This window comes from Prorops nasuta, unplaced genomic scaffold (assembly GCF_024137725.1).
Source record: "Prorops nasuta isolate Cenicafe-Biocafe unplaced genomic scaffold, Cenicafe_Pnas_1.2 PNAS00005, whole genome shotgun sequence".
Classification (NCBI taxonomy): Eukaryota; Metazoa; Arthropoda; class Insecta; order Hymenoptera; family Bethylidae; genus Prorops; species Prorops nasuta.
In genome coordinates this window covers 7,810,095-7,826,433 of record NW_027116802.1, presented here as the reverse complement: position 1 = coordinate 7,826,433, position 16,339 = coordinate 7,810,095, and the positions used below count along the sequence as shown (strand labels likewise).

Below are 16,339 nucleotides of genomic sequence, written 5' to 3'. Positions count from 1 at the left end.
ACTTAACATAGCTTAGCAGTACTTAGCTTAGCACTGCGTCAGGTAAAACCACCTCTATCTATAGGGATAAAATCTTAGCAGATTGGTAGCTCTAAATCCGTTGCATGACTGTTGTTTTGTCTTTTGGATTTAGGTACCGTGTATTTTTGCAAGTAATATTCTAATCATTTTCTTATTTCTTCATTCCTGCAAAGATAATATCAAAGGAACAAGATGGTATTTATATCTAATATTTAATAGTTAAATAAAATTTTCTTTCAAACATTTTTTTCTGTACTTTAAAGTTCTCATTATTCCTAAACAAAACTGATCTTAACCACAATGTAACCATAATACATTCGGCAAATACATACGATTAAACGACTTCTTTCTATTATTTTATTAAAATAGAAATTAATTTGTAAAATTTCTACATATTGCAATATTACTACTCTTTTACTTTTAGTTTCGAAACCAGTATGACAGTGATGTAACTGTATGGAGCCCGCAAGGGCGCTTACATCAAGTAGAATATGCTATGGAAGCTGTCAAATTAGGCTCTGCTACTGCTGGGCTTAAAAATAAAACACATGCTGTTCTAATTGCTCTTAAGAGAGCTTCTTCTGAGCTGTCTGCTCATCAGAAAAAAATTATACCTATTGACAAACACATGGGTATTTCAATTTCAGGATTAACAGCAGATGCTAGAATGTTAAGGTAATTTATTCAAATAAAGTATATATGTTTTTTGTATTATTACATAAATGAATAAGCTATTTTTCTTTAGCCGTTATATGCGTACAGAATGTTTGAACTACAAATATTCTCACGATGATCCATTACCAGTAAGTCGTTTAATCACTTCATTGGGAAATAAGATGCAAACATGTACACAGAGGTATGATAGGCGTCCTTATGGAGTAGGCTTACTTGTTGCTGGTTATGATGTATGTACTTTCATGTTCTATAAATCATAAACTCATCACAGGAACATGTACTATTTTATTTTTTGTTCATATTTTTTTAAAGGATCAAGGGCCACATATTTATCAGACATGTCCATCTGCCAATTACTTTGACTGCAAAGCAATGGCTATAGGAGCAAGATCCCAGGGTGCACGCACATATTTAGAAAAACATCTTAGCGAATTCATTGGCTGTGATCTAGAAGAGCTTGTAAAACATGGTCTACGTGCACTTCGTGATACATTACCTAATGAAGTTGATTTATCTGTCAAGGTTTGCTTTTGATGACCTTTACAATGCTTAAGTCTCTATTAAAGGTGATTGATTATTATTCACTGATTTGTTTCAGAATGTGTCTATTGCTATAGTTGGAAAAGACACAGAATTTACAATTTTAGATGAAAATGCTACTTCAATGTATTTGGGTAAGATTGAAGGTGATGAGAAAAGAGGAAGACCTACAGAGCCAGACATAGAAGAGGACAGCCGTCCACCACAAATTCCACCTGCTGATGAAGGACCACAGGATCCACAGGCTGCAGTTGCAATGGATACAGAATAATTTCGTTTTATTTAAACTTTACATATGAAGCAAATATAACAGAATAATGTACACTTTATTAAATTCTACTTTTTTTAATTTAACAATCCTATTGTGATGTATTTGCTTGGAAGTTACCAATGACCTTTTTACACATTTTGTACATAAGCACAAAAAGATAACTGAAATAATATCATCTTTCGACTAAGATTAATAGTGTCAACTCCTATAATGATTAGTCATTTGTTTGTTCGCGCCTTCGCTCTTTTAGTACGTTTGTTAAGAAAAACTCGCCAGCTTTATAAGAAGAGCGTACTAAAGGACCACTTGCTGTATACAAAAATCCCTGCTGCTCACCCACTTTCTTCCAATAATCAAACTTTCCAGGTGTAATGTATTCAATAACTTTTAAATGTCTCTTTGTTGGTTGCATGTACTGTCCCAAAGTTAAAGCATCCACACCAGCATTACGAAGGTCTTTCATTGCTTGTTCTATTTCTTCATCTGTTTCACCCAAACCAAGCATTATGGAAGATTTAGTAATTAAATCTGCATTAAATTTTTTAGCTGCCTCCAAAACACTTAAGGACTGCCTAAAAGCAGTTACATAAGACATTTATTTATTTAGTTTCTAAACAAAAAAAAACAATTAAATGCATGTAAGTATACCTATATTGAGCTCGCCTATCACGAACAAATGGAGTTAGCCTTTCAACAGTTTCAATATTATGGGCATATACATCAAGTTTAGACTCCACAATTTTTCTCACACAGTCAGTATTTCCTCTAAAGTCAGGTACTAAACATTCTATTAATATGTTACTCCTAATAAAGAAATATGTTAATGTAGAGTGTATATATTTTATATATTAATTATATTCTAAATACTCCTTTACCTTTTTTTTAACTCATTAACAGTAGTGGCAATGTGTGATGCGCCACCATCAGTTAAATCTAGTAAAAATGAGTCATATGTAATAATTCTGATTATATTTTTTAACCCTTTGTGATTAATATTTCTACAGTAGGGATACCAAGCACAAAGAGCTAATTCAAAATTAAGTTATTAACCATCTCTATCCACAGATGTTAGAACAATATAATCTAGGCCCCATTCTGTTACAGCTATAGCAGTATTTACTGGTTCTTCAGGATCCAATGGAGGAGGAGCACGAGCTGTTTTCACAGAACAAAATCTACAGCCACGAGTACATGTATCTCCCATAAGCTAAGTGTTTAGAAAATACCATTATTCCATGGTTAAAAACTGAAGTTAACACACAATCTTAAAATCTTGGACTAGGGTTAAGAAAGAGACTTGTAACTCTCAGTTGTTTATTATAATCACTAACAGGGATTTCCTATTAGTAACTGTAGTAAGCATCTAAAAGTTGTAAATCTTTTCAAGCCCTGTCTTAAAGTACCATAATTGTAGCAGTTGCTGTCCCATGATCACCGCCTCCCCAGCATTCTCCAATGTTTGGACATCTTGCCTCTTCGCAAACTGTACTCAATTTCAATGTCCTAAGTTGAGACTTAATTCTACTATAACTCTTTCCTATAGGTATTTCTGTTTTAAGCCATGGTGGTAATCTTAATCGAGCATTCTCTCCTTTTTCTAACTTTAATTTTCCTTGATACCCTTCGATATTATCTTGAATAAAATCTTCTAATTTTGGGCCAGTCTTTATTATTTCTAAAAATTCTGCATTTTTTGATGATTGGCATTGCATACACTAAGGGAATAACATGAAGATTAATAAAATTAAATATCAATGGATTCAAAGCAATATGAATATTGTCTAATTGTAAAGTTACTACAAATTTATTCATTTTTAACTTACAGAGGTGCAAAAATAAATGTTATTTACTAGCTTCACTTTGTATTTTTTTAAAGAACGGAACATCTTTTGTATATTATAAAATTCGGCTGAAGCAAAGAAATCTAACCACATACACCAATTTCAAAATATATACGATATTTGATGACATTTGATAACCTATCAAAAATAAATCATTGCACCTGACTATAGAGACCGTGCACACCAACACAATGACAGTGAGATAAGAATGTATATTGGTGTATATGCATACTATCAGCGCAAACTATCGGTCAATTTTCGCAGTTTTTCAGTGTAATTTATTTATCCGTATACAGTTATACATTGACACTTCGCTTTCGCTATCATTGTGTTGGTGTGCACGGTCTCTATACTCTATACCTACACTACTCTACAGGGTTTTTGGTTTTTCTCTCTAAGGCCCGATTCCACAAGACTTGTTTAAACTGGATTAAGTTAATTATGCTATATTCTATGTGACATAAAATATAACAAAATTAACTTAATCTAGTTTAAACAAGGCTTGTGGAACCGGGCCTAAAACAGCGGAACATAGGATTATAATATATGGGATTATATTATTTAACTATAGCAATGAAGCACTTACTATACATTATTATAATTAATAAAAGCGTAGATAGTTACAATTTAATGGTTATTTTAGTTTAATTGCTTTTATTATTTATTATAAATGTCATTTTACTCAATTAATCTTGGTTACTACGTTTAATATTTAAATTAAATGGAAAACAGTAATTTGACTATAGTAAAATTTACTATAGTCAAATAACACGTCTCCTATTTCCGCTGTTAGAGAAAAATCCGTATGTATACTACTATGTATGTATTGCTCTATGTATACATATGTCATATTGCATGACCATATGCATACATAAGGTGCTTTCCTTTTACACCAAAACTCAGTTATGTGACTCAGTTATGTGACTCAGTTGAGTACAGTTTATGTTACTTAAATTGTATACAAATGAGTCGATCAGACTCACTTTAGGAGTAAAAGGAAAGCAACTATAGGGCGTATTCCACTTAAGGCCCAAAACGCTCATAATGTCTCATAATGTAATAGTTCACGTTACACGTATTATATATTGTGGGCGTTATTGGCCTTAAGTGGAATGCGCCCATAGTACATATAACTTGTAGCCGAAGTCAAACGATGCTTTTTCTCGTGCTGGATTGCCTGCTGAATTTAAAGCCTACGGCACACTATGCTGGATTTCGTGCTATAATGTTTGCTAGATTTGTGAAGACCAATGAGATTATTATATTTAATTCATAACTGAATCATCATTGGTCTTCACAATTCTAGCAAGCATTCTAGCACGAAATCCAGCATAGTGTGTCGTAGGCTTTAGAATGATGATTGCTGATTGGATATTTGCATTATTATAACCAATCAGCAAACAATATTTCAATTCAGCAAGCAATCCAGCACGAGAAAAGGTCAAAAGGACCGTCTGACTTCGGCTTTTAGTTTCTGATTTGCTGTGTCGATTTTCAGACTCTGGAAAGCAACCAATACTGTGCCAAATTAATTTCAAGTTTCGCCTGAAATGGTGGCGCCACCATCTGAGGATTATTTCGGGATATGCCAATGCCAATGGTCGCCATGAGCACATTGAGCACAAACTCCCGCCATTCTCGCCATTCCCGCTTCATCTTTGGTTAACGACATTTGGCAAGATTTATAATAATGGCAGATATTGACCAACCGCCACTCATTGTGAGTTTCTCAAATTTTGTAAAGATTAATTATCACTTAACTTAAAGTTTCTAGTGAGCTATAAACAAAATATTCATATTTTATTATTGAAACATGTTAACATTACAGGGAATACCGGACGAATTGTGTGAACAGATAGGCATTACAGCCGCCTGGAGTAATGCAAATAGATTTAGTGTCTCTGCATACAAACATACAAATAAACTAAAAGGTATGTACAGTTTTCTAGTGATAGCTCGCTATTTTTTGACGTTAGTTGTAGTAATTAATTATCTTTAACACCTACTATATCTTTACAGACACTAAAAATAGTATTTACCTAAACAAAACCAAAGTACATTATTTTCTTAGACCAGAAATAATTTTATTCAGTCAGCCTTTGCGCAAACTTGTTAATGAAAGCAATGGAGTTTTCTTGTCTATACAAAAAATTAAGACTTCTGGTGATGTCAGATTAGAAATTTTAAAACAAAGTAAACGATATAGATCAATTTTGAGAGCTTGTATAGAGAATTTGGAAGAAATTTTGACAAAGTCTTTACCTGAAGAAACAAATGAATTAGAGAATTATATTACTATATTTTACAGCGTAGAATTTATATGGCATTTAACTGAAATTCTTTATTTGGATGTGATACCGGGAGATGTAATATTACCAAAATTCTTGAAATGGATTAGATTTCACTTTCCTAGGAATGAAAAAGCAGCTGAATTCATTTTGGCACAACAAATAATAGGTGCTGATTTGGAAAACATTAATTACTGGAAGACAGTTTTGGGTTGTGCTTTACATGGGGATTTGGAGATAGTTTGTGCTTTGCTCGAGCAGCATCATAGATCCGATCATCCAGGCTTTAACAATGCTATAAGCATACTGAGAAGAATGCCTGTATATGATGTTTATGGTGGTTATTCAATGAATGAATTCACTGCGCATTTTAAACAATGGCAAATGGATCTTAAATCTAATTTGGATACCAAAGCATATGCAATAGATAGGAATTTGGAAGTTTTAATGAAACTGGTTTCAGGGGATGAAACAATTTTGTGGGAACTTGCTGAGTATACAGAAGCTTGGTTTGAACTTCTGGCTGCAAAACTTATTTATTCTGTACCCTGTTGCAAACTTCATGAACTCTCTAATCATGCTAACAAAGTAGCAGAGAAATGGCAGGCAAGCAGGTTAGCAGATATAATTACTCTTGCATTAATGGAGAGCAATTTACCTCAAGTTATAGAAAAAATACAAAACATGAATGAGAATGGGTGGTTTGCAGCTCATTTAATAGATTTACTTTATAACAGTGGGAAACTTAATATTCAAGATAAAAATCAAATTAAAGTTAGCAAACAGCTACACGAATCTCTTCTACTAGAGTATGGCACTACATTAATGTGCCATCACTCATTATGGCAATGTGGTGCTAGTTACTTGATGCATTGTGAAAAGCAGGGCAAAGCAAGATTAGAGATTCTTTTGCCATCACTGCCAATGGGAAGTGAGTCTAGAATATCTAAAATAATAGATATTGCCAAGGATAATAACATGAATCATATTGGTAAGTACTTTAATTTGCTTTTTAATACTGACAATTAATATATATTTTTAAAAATTTGTATTAGTTACTAGTATCTGCAAAATCCAAGGAATTAAATGCATTAAACGAGGACGAATGGGAAATGCTCTTACTTGGGCATTGAAAGCTCAAGATAATGGATTTATCACTTATATCGCTGATCAATTCTTGAGGCATTATGCTGATAATGGAGAATTGGAATGTCGTGATTTACTCGAAAACTTAGGATCCTGTATGCTAGCTAGTGAAAGGCTCACATTTTTAGGTTAGTGAATTTTATACTTACCTAGTACCAAAAATAACGCAAATGGAGTTTATTTTGTATTGATTTATAAAACTTTTATTTAATTCCAGGTAAATATTGTGAATTTCACCAAAAATACGAAAACGGCGAGTTCAAAGATGCAGCGAGTTTATTGGTCGCTCTTTTAGTTTCTAATTTAACACCTAAATAGTAAGAGGTTTATAATTGGTTTCGTTAAAAAATGTTTGTATCTAATATGACTACTAAGCTTTGCTTTTCGTTTTCCCAGTTTTTGGCCGATTCTTCTAACTGACGTAATACCATTGTTAGAGGCAGAAGACGTTCTTCTTTCGTCCAACGATAGTTTTGAGCTATTACGCTGCATGGAGGCTTATGGAAATAATCCAAAATTCGAAGAGAAGGCAGATATTTTTAGATTAGCGGTCGCTAGAAATTTGGCGCGAGCATTAAACCTAGAAGGATCTCAAGAATAGTAAAAACTCATTCTTGAATGTGTTCAAATATATGTTAGTTTTTTAAAATAACTCCATTTGCGAGCTTTAGTTTTTTTATACACATTGTTATTTGTACAAATAAAAGATTTTCTATATATCTGTATGATTTTCTCTGTATTGAAACTCGATATTAAGATGTAGGAATAAGATAAACGTGGCTAAAGAATTATTGAGATCAAAATCTGATATCTGGAACAAGGCTGCTGATATCGAAATCCTTTTGAAATTTCATAGGTAATATTGCTATATATATAGAGACGGTGCTATCTTATCTCAGCATTAAGTAGTCGTTTGGTTTACAGCGAATAAAGGACTAAGTAACAATCACTTTACAAATTATGTAATTACAGCGAATTGAATCGATTTTATAAAAGCGTATTATGGAATTTAGAATTTCCAGTCGATAAGGAAGACAAGAAAATGGCGCTGTGCAGTGTAGGGTTAGATAATTTAATGTGTTTTAATGGTTAAAAAAGAGATTTTTCGCTCAACTGAATAAAAGAATCTAGTCATTCTGAAGAAACAAAATAAAAAACTTTATTTTGTTCGAATTGATTTTCACGTATGCTGACCGACCATCATTTTAATATTGGTAATATTTCTAAGCTTTCTTGTAAGGGTAAATGAAACTACTGTAATTTCCTTTTAATTTGACAGATCATCACACTTTAAATTATATATAGATATACTGCAAAAATCTTCAGAATTTGTAAACAAAATTGTAAGTATATTCTGAGCAAATTTTTGTGTTTAAAACTAATTTAATTAAAAAATCAACTTTAAAGTAAATAACTATTTATTTTTAGGACAAATGAATATGACAGTTATTTCAATCCACAATATATTTTTCATGAAAAACCTTTTTAGAAATTTTCTATATAAAAGTTTCTCTTTGAATATGAATTATAGGTGAAAGTACAATCACAGCGCTAGTCTGTGATATTATTCCAATTGTATAAAGGTATAAATTAATTTGTACAATTTTATATAAATTATCATAAGAAATTTTAAATTAATCATAATATAAACTTTATTTTATAGTTTCCAGCATGGAAGACTATACTCCAATAGATGAAGATTTCCCTGGTAGACTGCTTCACCAAGCAGCATTATGGGATAACGCAGAGTTGCTGGAAGATCTGTTACGAGGGGAGCACATTCAATACATTAATAGTCAAGACTCTTGGGGCAGAACATCATTACATGCAGCAGCGATAACAGAAAACTCTCGTTGTTTGGATGTCCTTCTTGCAGCAGGTGCAAATGCTAACATTCCATGTGGTCCTAGGGGTCACTATAGGACTGCCCTTCACATCTGTGCAGAGCATGGTCACAGCTCGAACATTGAGAAATTACTGGAATACAATATAAATTTAGCAATTATGGATGACAATGAGGAAACTGCATTGAATATTGCTGAAAACTGTAAGCACGATTTATGTGTTAACTTGTTAAAGTCAGCTGCAGAAAAATATGAGCTAACAAAGCAAGCCACTCATGCCTCTTTAAGAGGAAAATGTTTACAAGGTGATTATACAGCAATTAAAAGCATAATTCAAGGAATTTCTCATGATTTGGAGAGCATTATTAATATGGCTCCAAATGGAACAAATACTTTGCTTTTTATTGCCTGTGAAATGGGTAACAAAGATATAGTTAAACTATTGTTGGAGCATGGAGCAGATTGCAGACTCCATCCAGTAACCAAGTATTGCCCATTATATATAGCATGTGCCAATGGAAAAATTGAAATTGTGGAATTATTGTTAAGACAATTCCCTAAACAGGTTCAATCAGTGACTGTAGAAAAATGGCTACCGATTCATGCAGCTGTTATAAATGGTCACATCACGATCGTAGATGTATTACTAAAGTTTGAATATCCAACGAGTCTTTATGAGAAGTTTAGGGACATCAACAGTGAATTGGAATATGAAATGGCTTTCGACATTAACAGACACGACGCAAGGGGACAAAATATTCTTTATATCGCAAGTATGTTGGGGAATACAAAGATAGTGGAATTACTATTAAACTACAAGATAAAAGCTAAGAAAGTTAGAGAAGAGGATGAGGCAGCTTCGCAAGTTTTGCCAGTATCTAAGCGCAAAATATCCAGTGGTATTCAAAGACTGATGTCCACTCTGAATTTTCGTACAAAATCGTCAGAGAAAAAAGATGAGAATTTTATATGCCCAATCAATATAGATATTTATTGCAATAACAACACGGAGACAGCCTTGCACGCAGCGGTGAAGGCCAGACACATTGAAATAGTTACAGCTTTACTGATCGCTGGTGCCAATCCTAATTTGCCAGTTAAAATTTTTACCGATCACAATGACGAGATCTGCTCGACCGTGCTAACTATAGCTTGTCAAAACAGAGATATAAAAATTGCTGACCTTCTATTAAAATACGGTGCTATTGACAATGACTGTGAGGCTCTGAAAATCGCAGCTCAGAGTAGGGACGAAACTCTTACGGCTAAATTGTTATCCATCAAAGCCAATCCTGATTCGGAATATAAAATCAACAAAAAGGCCATGACGGATTCAACTCAATCGCACTTCTCCGCGCTCTCCTCCTTTGGCAACGTCACATATTCCACATTGTTTCCCAATACTCCAACCATGATTAATTGGCACAATCAGCAGTGTCGATTATCTCAGATAAGGACTCAGTGGCTCATTGACGCAGTTCTTCACGTAAACAAAAAATTAAACGCTAAGAACAATGATCTCATTCTTTATGCTATCACGAGAATCGATATATCTCACAATTCCATCACCAGTCTACCATCCGTTATATTTTACTTACAGAGCTTGAGATATCTGAACATGGCACAGAATAAGATAGACACCCTCAACGGAGAACCGAAAAATCCTAAAGATAAATTATGTCCGGTATTGGAAGAAATGTATCTTCAGGATAATCGTTTGCTGCAATTACCAGAGTTCATCATGAATTTGCCAGCTTTGGAAATTTTGGACGTATCGAATAACAAACTGCAGCTCCTACCAGATAATTTGTGGAGGGCACCAAAGCTGAAGGAATTAAACGCTTCTTTCAATTTATTGCGCGATCTTCCCAGTCAGATATCGCAGAACATCAATAGGAAATCATCGAGAGAGGATTCTTTGAGCAACAGTCCTAGCAGCAGAAGCTTGGTATCGTCTGTTGCGATCCCTCGAGACGAATCAATGGACTTTGAGTCGTTTACAAAATTGGCAAATGCACAAATGATCGAGATAGAACGTCCTCATGTTTGGACGAGATCAGTGCAAGTTACGGAAAAGGTAATAGATGATACTGAGGCTGGTACCAGATCAGTTCTAACATCCTTGAATCTAGCGCATAATCGATTCACTAGCATCCCAGTGTCTCTTTCCTGTTTGGCAGTGAGTTTGGTCCGCTTAAATATGGCATATAACTCGTTAAGATCGATGAGCCATATAACATCCTATCCAGCGAGTCTAAAACAACTAGATTTATCGAATAACCAAATCTCCTGCTGGCCAAGCTTACCTCAGGTGGATACCGCCGATTCCATGGAACAAGCCAGCACTGCTTGTTATTGTCCATCTACTAATGTCCAATCACCCATTGTTCCCAACAATAGGCAAACCACCTCTTCCTTACGAGACATTGTTTTACTTTCGGTTTGCATGCACAGACGACACCTGAGATTGGAAAATTTAAGGACTCTGATACTCGCCAATAATTTAATCAGCAGAATTCAATTAACTTCGATGGACGACGGTGAGATGCCCAGTTTAGAAGAGGAAAGCATCGACAAGTATACCAAAATGACTTACGCTTCGAAACTGTATCTTTTATTTCCCAACGTCAGTATGCTGGACGTTAGTAACAATCAATTGAAGGAAATCCCACAGAACATCTACGAGCTCAGCAATCTCTCCGTACTAAATATCAGTGGAAATACAGAGATTGTCGAGCTGCCACCACAAATGGGACTGTTGTCTCGTTTATGGAACTTGAATACTCAAGGGTGCAAGCTACAGGAGCCACTTAAAACTATGATCGAATCGAAAAAGTACAAGACAATGGACGTTGTTGGTTATTTGAAGTCAATTTTGGAAGACGCCAAGCCTTATGCCAGGATGAAATTGATGATCGTGGGGATTCAAGGAATTGGCAAGACCAGTTTACTGGAGCAACTGCGTCAGGAAGGTGACGTACCAAACAAAAAGAAATCGTCAGAACACTGGGCTAAAAGAATGGGAAATAAAAATATCAATGCAAAGACTGCCAGAGGAACAACGATATCTACGGTTGGGGTCGATATTGGAGATTGGATATATGAGAAAAAAGTGAGAGGTCAGTCCTCGCATGGCTCCGTATATTTTCGTACGTGGGATTTTGGTGGGCAAAGAGAATATTACGCGACTCACCAGTATTTCCTGTCCAAGCGCAGTTTGTACCTGGTGGTCTGGAGAATCACTGATGGCTTCAAAGGAGTCTCGGAAATTTTCCAATGGTTGGTCAACATTCAGAGCAGAGCACCTAGTTCTCCAGTAATCATCGTTGGTACCCATTATGACGTTTCTTACGATAGAAGCGAAGCTCTTCAGCAATACATTCGTGACAAATTTATCAATGTCGTAGATGCCGAAAAATGTGGTTTACCCAAGGTTATGGAGACAATAGAAGTCAGCTGCAAAACGAGGCACAACATAAAAATGCTTTGTAACTTAATATATGATGTCGTTTTCAGCCTGAAGTCATCCGGAAGTAAAGAATTGTTATTGGAGCAGAAGGTACCGGCTAGTTATCTCGCGTTAGAGGATGTTGTGACTCAACTTGCCCATGATAGAAAATTGTCTGGTGCTGATCCAGTACTAAGAGCCGAGCAGTATTACGGGGCTGTCAACAATGAGCTGCAAAAACTCCACAGATCTTTCAGAGACCCTGCTGAACTCCATCAAGCGACTTTGTTCTTGCACGAGAACGGCATCATCCTCCATTACGATGATGCCACCTTGAAGGATCTTTATTTCCTGGATCCTCAATGGCTGTGCGATATGCTGGCACACGTAGTTACTATAAGGGAAATCAATCCTTTTGCTCGTACAGGTATCATGAAACTGGATGATATTCAACACGTTTTCAAGTCATCAACGATATCGTCCGTTGACACTCAGGGATATATCGTCAGTTTGCTCAACAAATTTGAAGTTGCTCTAACCTGGGACTACCGCACGCTTTTAATACCTTCTCTCCTTCCTACGGAAGAGGACATCTTCAGGAGTAATCAGATCGTGAAAGTTCCGATGAAAGCCCGCAGTTGGCACGTTAGATCAAAAATGATTAACACTCCAACAGCTACCAATCTTGGCTCATCAGGGGACAAGAATCATTCCGATTGCATTTTAACTTCTAGACCTACACCAGATTGCTCCGTCACTCGTTTGCTACTGATGTCGTATTTCCCCAGTGGATTTTGGTCCAGACTTATCACGAGGATAATGGCGGATGACGCAATCATTGAAATTATCGTATCATTCTTGGCTCCATTCAAGGATTTCATCGACGAAAAGATATTTTCCAGCTTGATGGATACTCAAGCAGAGTGGATTTTATGGCAAACCGGAATAGAGTTGCGTCACTCGGGTATCACTCTTCTTAGATTGAAAGAGGTTAATAATAACATAAAAAATTTCCCCTACGACTACCGGCAGCACAAGTTTAAACTGAAGCAAGACGGAATTTGGTGCACGGTTGATTTAAAGAATTCGGCCATTTTGGAAATTTGGTTTCCCGTCGATACGCTGGTTATCAAGCAACCAATTTTGCCAGAGACTAGCGAGGACGAGCCAATGGGTTATCAAGCAATCGTTATCGAGCCACGTCCGGAAAGTATGCCTCAGCTTTTAGCACTGATAGTGGACCATATTGATATTTTACTGGAAGACTGGTATCCTACACTCGGAACGCGTTTCGTGCATACATCGGAAGGAAAGTTGTTGGTAACAAGACTGATCCCTTGTCCTCGCTGTATGATGAGCAATACTGATGGGGAAAGTGATTCTAACGAAGAGGACCGGTTGGTCGAAGATATTCAGAAATTATATGTAAACCGGGAGAGACAGAGTCAAGATAGCTATAAATCAGACGGCGATAGCGGTGTTGGTCATGATAGTCTCACTTCCAGCAGGATGCCATCCCTGGAAGGTCATCCTGATACATCTAGGCAAAACTCCCAACCAGAACCAACTTTGACCTATTCTTGGATGGTCGAGGAATGCATTCTGGCAGCTTATAGCAATAAATCCATTAGCTGCCCAAAGCATTCTGATATTGCACTATCTCATATAGCACCTGACATCATCTTCATGGATCTGGGAACGAAAAATCTAATAAAATCAGAGGATATAAAAATGGGGAAATTGCTGGGACGTGGGGCATTCGGCTTTGTATTCAAGGGAACTTGTCGTTTACCTGGCACCTATACAAGAGCCGAAGTTGCTATAAAGATGCTTCAGCCAGTGCCTCCAGGACCGAATTCCAAACAGTCGGCTGTACTGGCTTACAAAGCTGCACAAAGCAAGTGGGACAGAGATCCATTGCAGTATGCCTGCAAGGCGTATTGCACTGCCAGACAGGAACTCAATATTTTACTAACACTGAGGCATGCCAATATCGTGCCATTAATTGGTATTGTCATTAGTCCTTTGGCTTTGGTTTTAGATTTAGCCCCGGAAGGTGCGTTGGACAATGTGTTGAAGAACTACAGGAGATCAGGTGCCAAGCTCGATCCTTACACCCTTCAAGCTATAATACTACAAGTGGCAAAAGCTGTGGAATATTTGCATCAGCAACACGTAATTTACAGAGATTTGAAATCGGAGAACGTTTTGGTGTGGCAAATGCCTTTACCATTCCAAGGTCATCCGGATCATCCGGTTCACGTGAAAGTGGCGGATTATGGAATTTCTAGACAGACTTTGCCTACCGGTGCCAAAGGATTCGGTGGGACCGAGGGTTTCATGGCTCCAGAAATTATCAAGTACAACGGAGAGGAGGAGTATACCGAGAAGGTGGACTCATTCTCTTTTGGCATGTTCATCTATGAACTAGTGACATTGAGGCAACCTTTCGAAGGTCATGAGGCTGTTAAAGAATGCATCCTCGAAGGTGGAAGGCCCCCGTTGACCTACAGGGAAACCTTTCATCCATGTTATGCTTTGGATTTGATGGTTATCTGTTGGGCGCAGAATCCCAAAGATCGACCGACCGCTAGTCAAATAGTTTCGATAGCCTCTGCTCCGGAATTCACTCATTTGATAGATGTTACTTTGCTGAATGAAAGAACACAAGTGACTGCTATCACTACGACCAGCAGAATCCTCGAGGAGAATATCAATGGCGATGAGATCTGGATGGGACATAACAATGGAGAGGTGGATATGCTGCTTTGTACACAGAAAGGATTTCTTCAGCACGTGCGAATAGAGACACCTGTTATTCCGTATGCAATGTGCGGAGTGGATGGATATATATGGATCGGTGACAATGTTGGTCAGATTCACGTGTACCTCGGTAGTAACTTTGGTTGCGTTGCTAGTCATCATCTGGAACCTGATCACAGGAAGGAATCCAAAGTCGTAGAATTTATTTATTTAGAACCAATTAAGCAATTCGTGGTTGCTCTTTATAGCGGTAGAGTATTTTTATTGTCCAATTCTTTCACACAGATGAAAAAAATTGAGATTCAAACGGAGCAGCAGGATAACGTTAAAACTTATTCATTAGCTCCTGTTTATAAAAAAAAGCGAGTTTTGGAATTGTGGGTTGGTCGAAGTTTTGGTAAAATAGCTATTTATATTCTAAAGGACAGCAATTTACTCGATACCATACACCTTTCACACTTATCTGAAGAAACGGCAAGCAAAAATTTGTTTGCCACTTATGTATTGAGCGCTGACAACTGTGTTTTGTCATATACGTATCCAGGGTGCATAGTATATCAATGGGATTTGGACTCGCGAGAGATTATAAACAAACTGGATATGTCTAAATTGGTACCATGCTCGGAAAGCCTCAAGTCAATTTCAATAGAGGAAAACCTAACGACGGAAAAGTGTCAAGTAACCGCCCTTGAGAGCTGCGCTAATCAATTGTACATTGGAACAGCTTGGGGCTGCATTGTTGTCGCTGAATGCAATACATTGAGACCGATCACAGTGTTCAGGCCATTCGAGGGTAAAGTCTGTCAGATAATCTCGTTTAAATCTGCTGAAAAAAAGAAGCTTGTATTAGCCACGGTTGGTCAAGGTTACAGGAGCTTGATCTCCAGGTACACAGATTCAAATATGGACACCCTGGAAGCTGATGATCTTAAACATAGCATGTACACACTCTTGTGGCGATCCGAGCATTGGTCTGCTGCTTAAAATCAAATTGAGACGATCGAATGATTGTTAATAATGAATTATTCTTGAAGTAGCAGTATAAATTCGTCCAAATATTAAAAGTTAATCGAGCTGGTTCATTTTCCTAGTGGTGATGAGAGATTTCTTATTTATATTCACAATTTCCATCCTTATTTATTACATTGTCCAAAAATATAAGGTGCTCGATAAGATTTATCCACGCAATGCGTTTGTATATGGAGTGAGATATTTTACTACATATGGAGCTTGTTCAAGAGTCAGCTATACTATATATATTTATATATATATATATATATATATAAACTCTTGATAAGCTATCTCTTATAGTTTTACGTAATATACTACTTAATACTCTAGGATTACGAACGTACCCATTTCACTCTGTTCAAAGTTACAAGATTTTAACAATCATTACATCATTATGTATCGTGATATATAGTATATTTAATCGAATAATTGCATCATTTTAACATAATATTTAGCATTAGTTAACGAGGATTGTTTTATTAGTACAAATC

General features: G+C 36.3%; 4 protein-coding genes across 8 annotated transcripts; 3 read left to right on the top strand and 1 right to left on the bottom strand.

The window, feature by feature from the left end:
* The first annotated feature begins 69 nt into the window (after nucleotides 1-69).
* Nucleotides 70-1,507, top strand: Prosalpha6 (Proteasome alpha6 subunit). Its single transcript, XM_066727548.1, has 5 exons — nucleotides 70-216; nucleotides 446-696; nucleotides 767-926; nucleotides 1,009-1,218; nucleotides 1,295-1,507. Exons 1-5 carry the CDS (start codon nucleotides 214-216, stop codon nucleotides 1,505-1,507), a joined length of 837 nt encoding a protein of 278 aa, XP_066583645.1. The 5' UTR covers nucleotides 70-213.
* Las (lipoyl synthase, mitochondrial) lies at nucleotides 1,498-7,142 on the bottom strand. 3 transcript variants are annotated; one of them, XM_066727543.1, is made up of 7 exons: nucleotides 6,932-7,142; nucleotides 3,331-3,486; nucleotides 2,911-3,222; nucleotides 2,558-2,714; nucleotides 2,383-2,440; nucleotides 2,156-2,311; nucleotides 1,498-2,079 (listed from the first exon to the last, which is right to left on the bottom strand). In XM_066727543.1, the coding sequence occupies exons 2-7, from the start codon at nucleotides 3,439-3,441 to the stop codon at nucleotides 1,722-1,724; spliced, it is 1,152 nt and encodes a 383-aa protein (XP_066583640.1). In that variant the 5' UTR covers nucleotides 3,442-3,486; nucleotides 6,932-7,142; the 3' UTR covers nucleotides 1,498-1,721. The 3 variants fall into 3 exon arrangements, with proteins under 3 accessions (XP_066583640.1, XP_066583642.1, XP_066583641.1); XM_066727545.1 differs by having other exon boundaries at nucleotides 3,331-3,431; XM_066727544.1 differs by lacking the exon at nucleotides 6,932-7,142 and having other exon boundaries at nucleotides 3,331-3,539.
* Nucleotides 4,672-7,501, top strand: LOC136773686 (nuclear pore complex protein Nup85-like). 2 transcript variants are annotated; one of them, XM_066727532.1, is made up of 7 exons: nucleotides 4,672-5,068; nucleotides 5,177-5,279; nucleotides 5,368-6,250; nucleotides 6,374-6,627; nucleotides 6,692-6,910; nucleotides 7,000-7,099; nucleotides 7,179-7,501. In XM_066727532.1, exons 1-7 carry the CDS (start codon nucleotides 5,039-5,041, stop codon nucleotides 7,381-7,383), a joined length of 1,794 nt encoding a protein of 597 aa, XP_066583629.1. In that variant the 5' UTR covers nucleotides 4,672-5,038; the 3' UTR covers nucleotides 7,384-7,501. The 2 variants fall into 2 exon arrangements, with proteins under 2 accessions (XP_066583629.1, XP_066583628.1); XM_066727531.1 differs by having other exon boundaries at nucleotides 5,368-6,627.
* A 371-nt stretch (nucleotides 7,502-7,872) lies between these two features.
* Lrrk (Leucine-rich repeat kinase) lies at nucleotides 7,873-16,248 on the top strand. 2 transcript variants are annotated; one of them, XM_066727766.1, is made up of 4 exons: nucleotides 7,873-7,996; nucleotides 8,062-8,125; nucleotides 8,211-8,365; nucleotides 8,446-16,248. In XM_066727766.1, the coding sequence occupies exon 4, from the start codon at nucleotides 8,454-8,456 to the stop codon at nucleotides 15,819-15,821; it is 7,368 nt and encodes a 2,455-aa protein (XP_066583863.1). In that variant the 5' UTR covers nucleotides 7,873-7,996; nucleotides 8,062-8,125; nucleotides 8,211-8,365; nucleotides 8,446-8,453; the 3' UTR covers nucleotides 15,822-16,248. The 2 variants fall into 2 exon arrangements, with proteins under 2 accessions (XP_066583863.1, XP_066583862.1); XM_066727765.1 differs by having other exon boundaries at nucleotides 8,211-16,248.
* Nucleotides 16,249-16,339: the final 91 nt, after the last annotated feature.

Bases quoted from the DNA above. Each gene is read 5' to 3' on its own strand.
- Prosalpha6 (XM_066727548.1), top strand. The intron at 697-766 runs GTAATTTATTCA...ATTTTTCTTTAG, and splicing joins GCAGATGCTAGAATGTTAAG to CCGTTATATGCGTACAGAAT. The intron at 1,219-1,294 runs GTTTGCTTTTGA...GATTTGTTTCAG, and splicing joins AAGTTGATTTATCTGTCAAG to AATGTGTCTATTGCTATAGT.
- Las (XM_066727543.1), bottom strand. From the start codon at position 3,441: ATGTGGTTAGATTTCTTTGCTTCAGCCGAATTTTATAATATACAAAAG. The intron at 2,441-2,557 runs GTTAATAACTTA...CATTTTTACTAG, and splicing joins AACATCTGTGGATAGAGATG to ATTTAACTGATGGTGGCGCA. The intron at 2,080-2,155 runs GTATACTTACAT...AACTGCTTTTAG, and splicing joins GATAGGCGAGCTCAATATAG to GCAGTCCTTAAGTGTTTTGG.
- LOC136773686 (XM_066727531.1), top strand. From the start codon at position 5,039: ATGGCAGATATTGACCAACCGCCACTCATT. The intron at 5,069-5,176 runs GTGAGTTTCTCA...TTAACATTACAG, and splicing joins TTGACCAACCGCCACTCATT to GGAATACCGGACGAATTGTG. The intron at 7,100-7,178 runs GTAAGAGGTTTA...TCGTTTTCCCAG, and splicing joins TCTAATTTAACACCTAAATA to TTTTTGGCCGATTCTTCTAA.
- Lrrk (XM_066727766.1), top strand. From the start codon at position 8,454: ATGGAAGACTATACTCCAATAGATGAAGATTTCCCTGGTAGACTGCTT.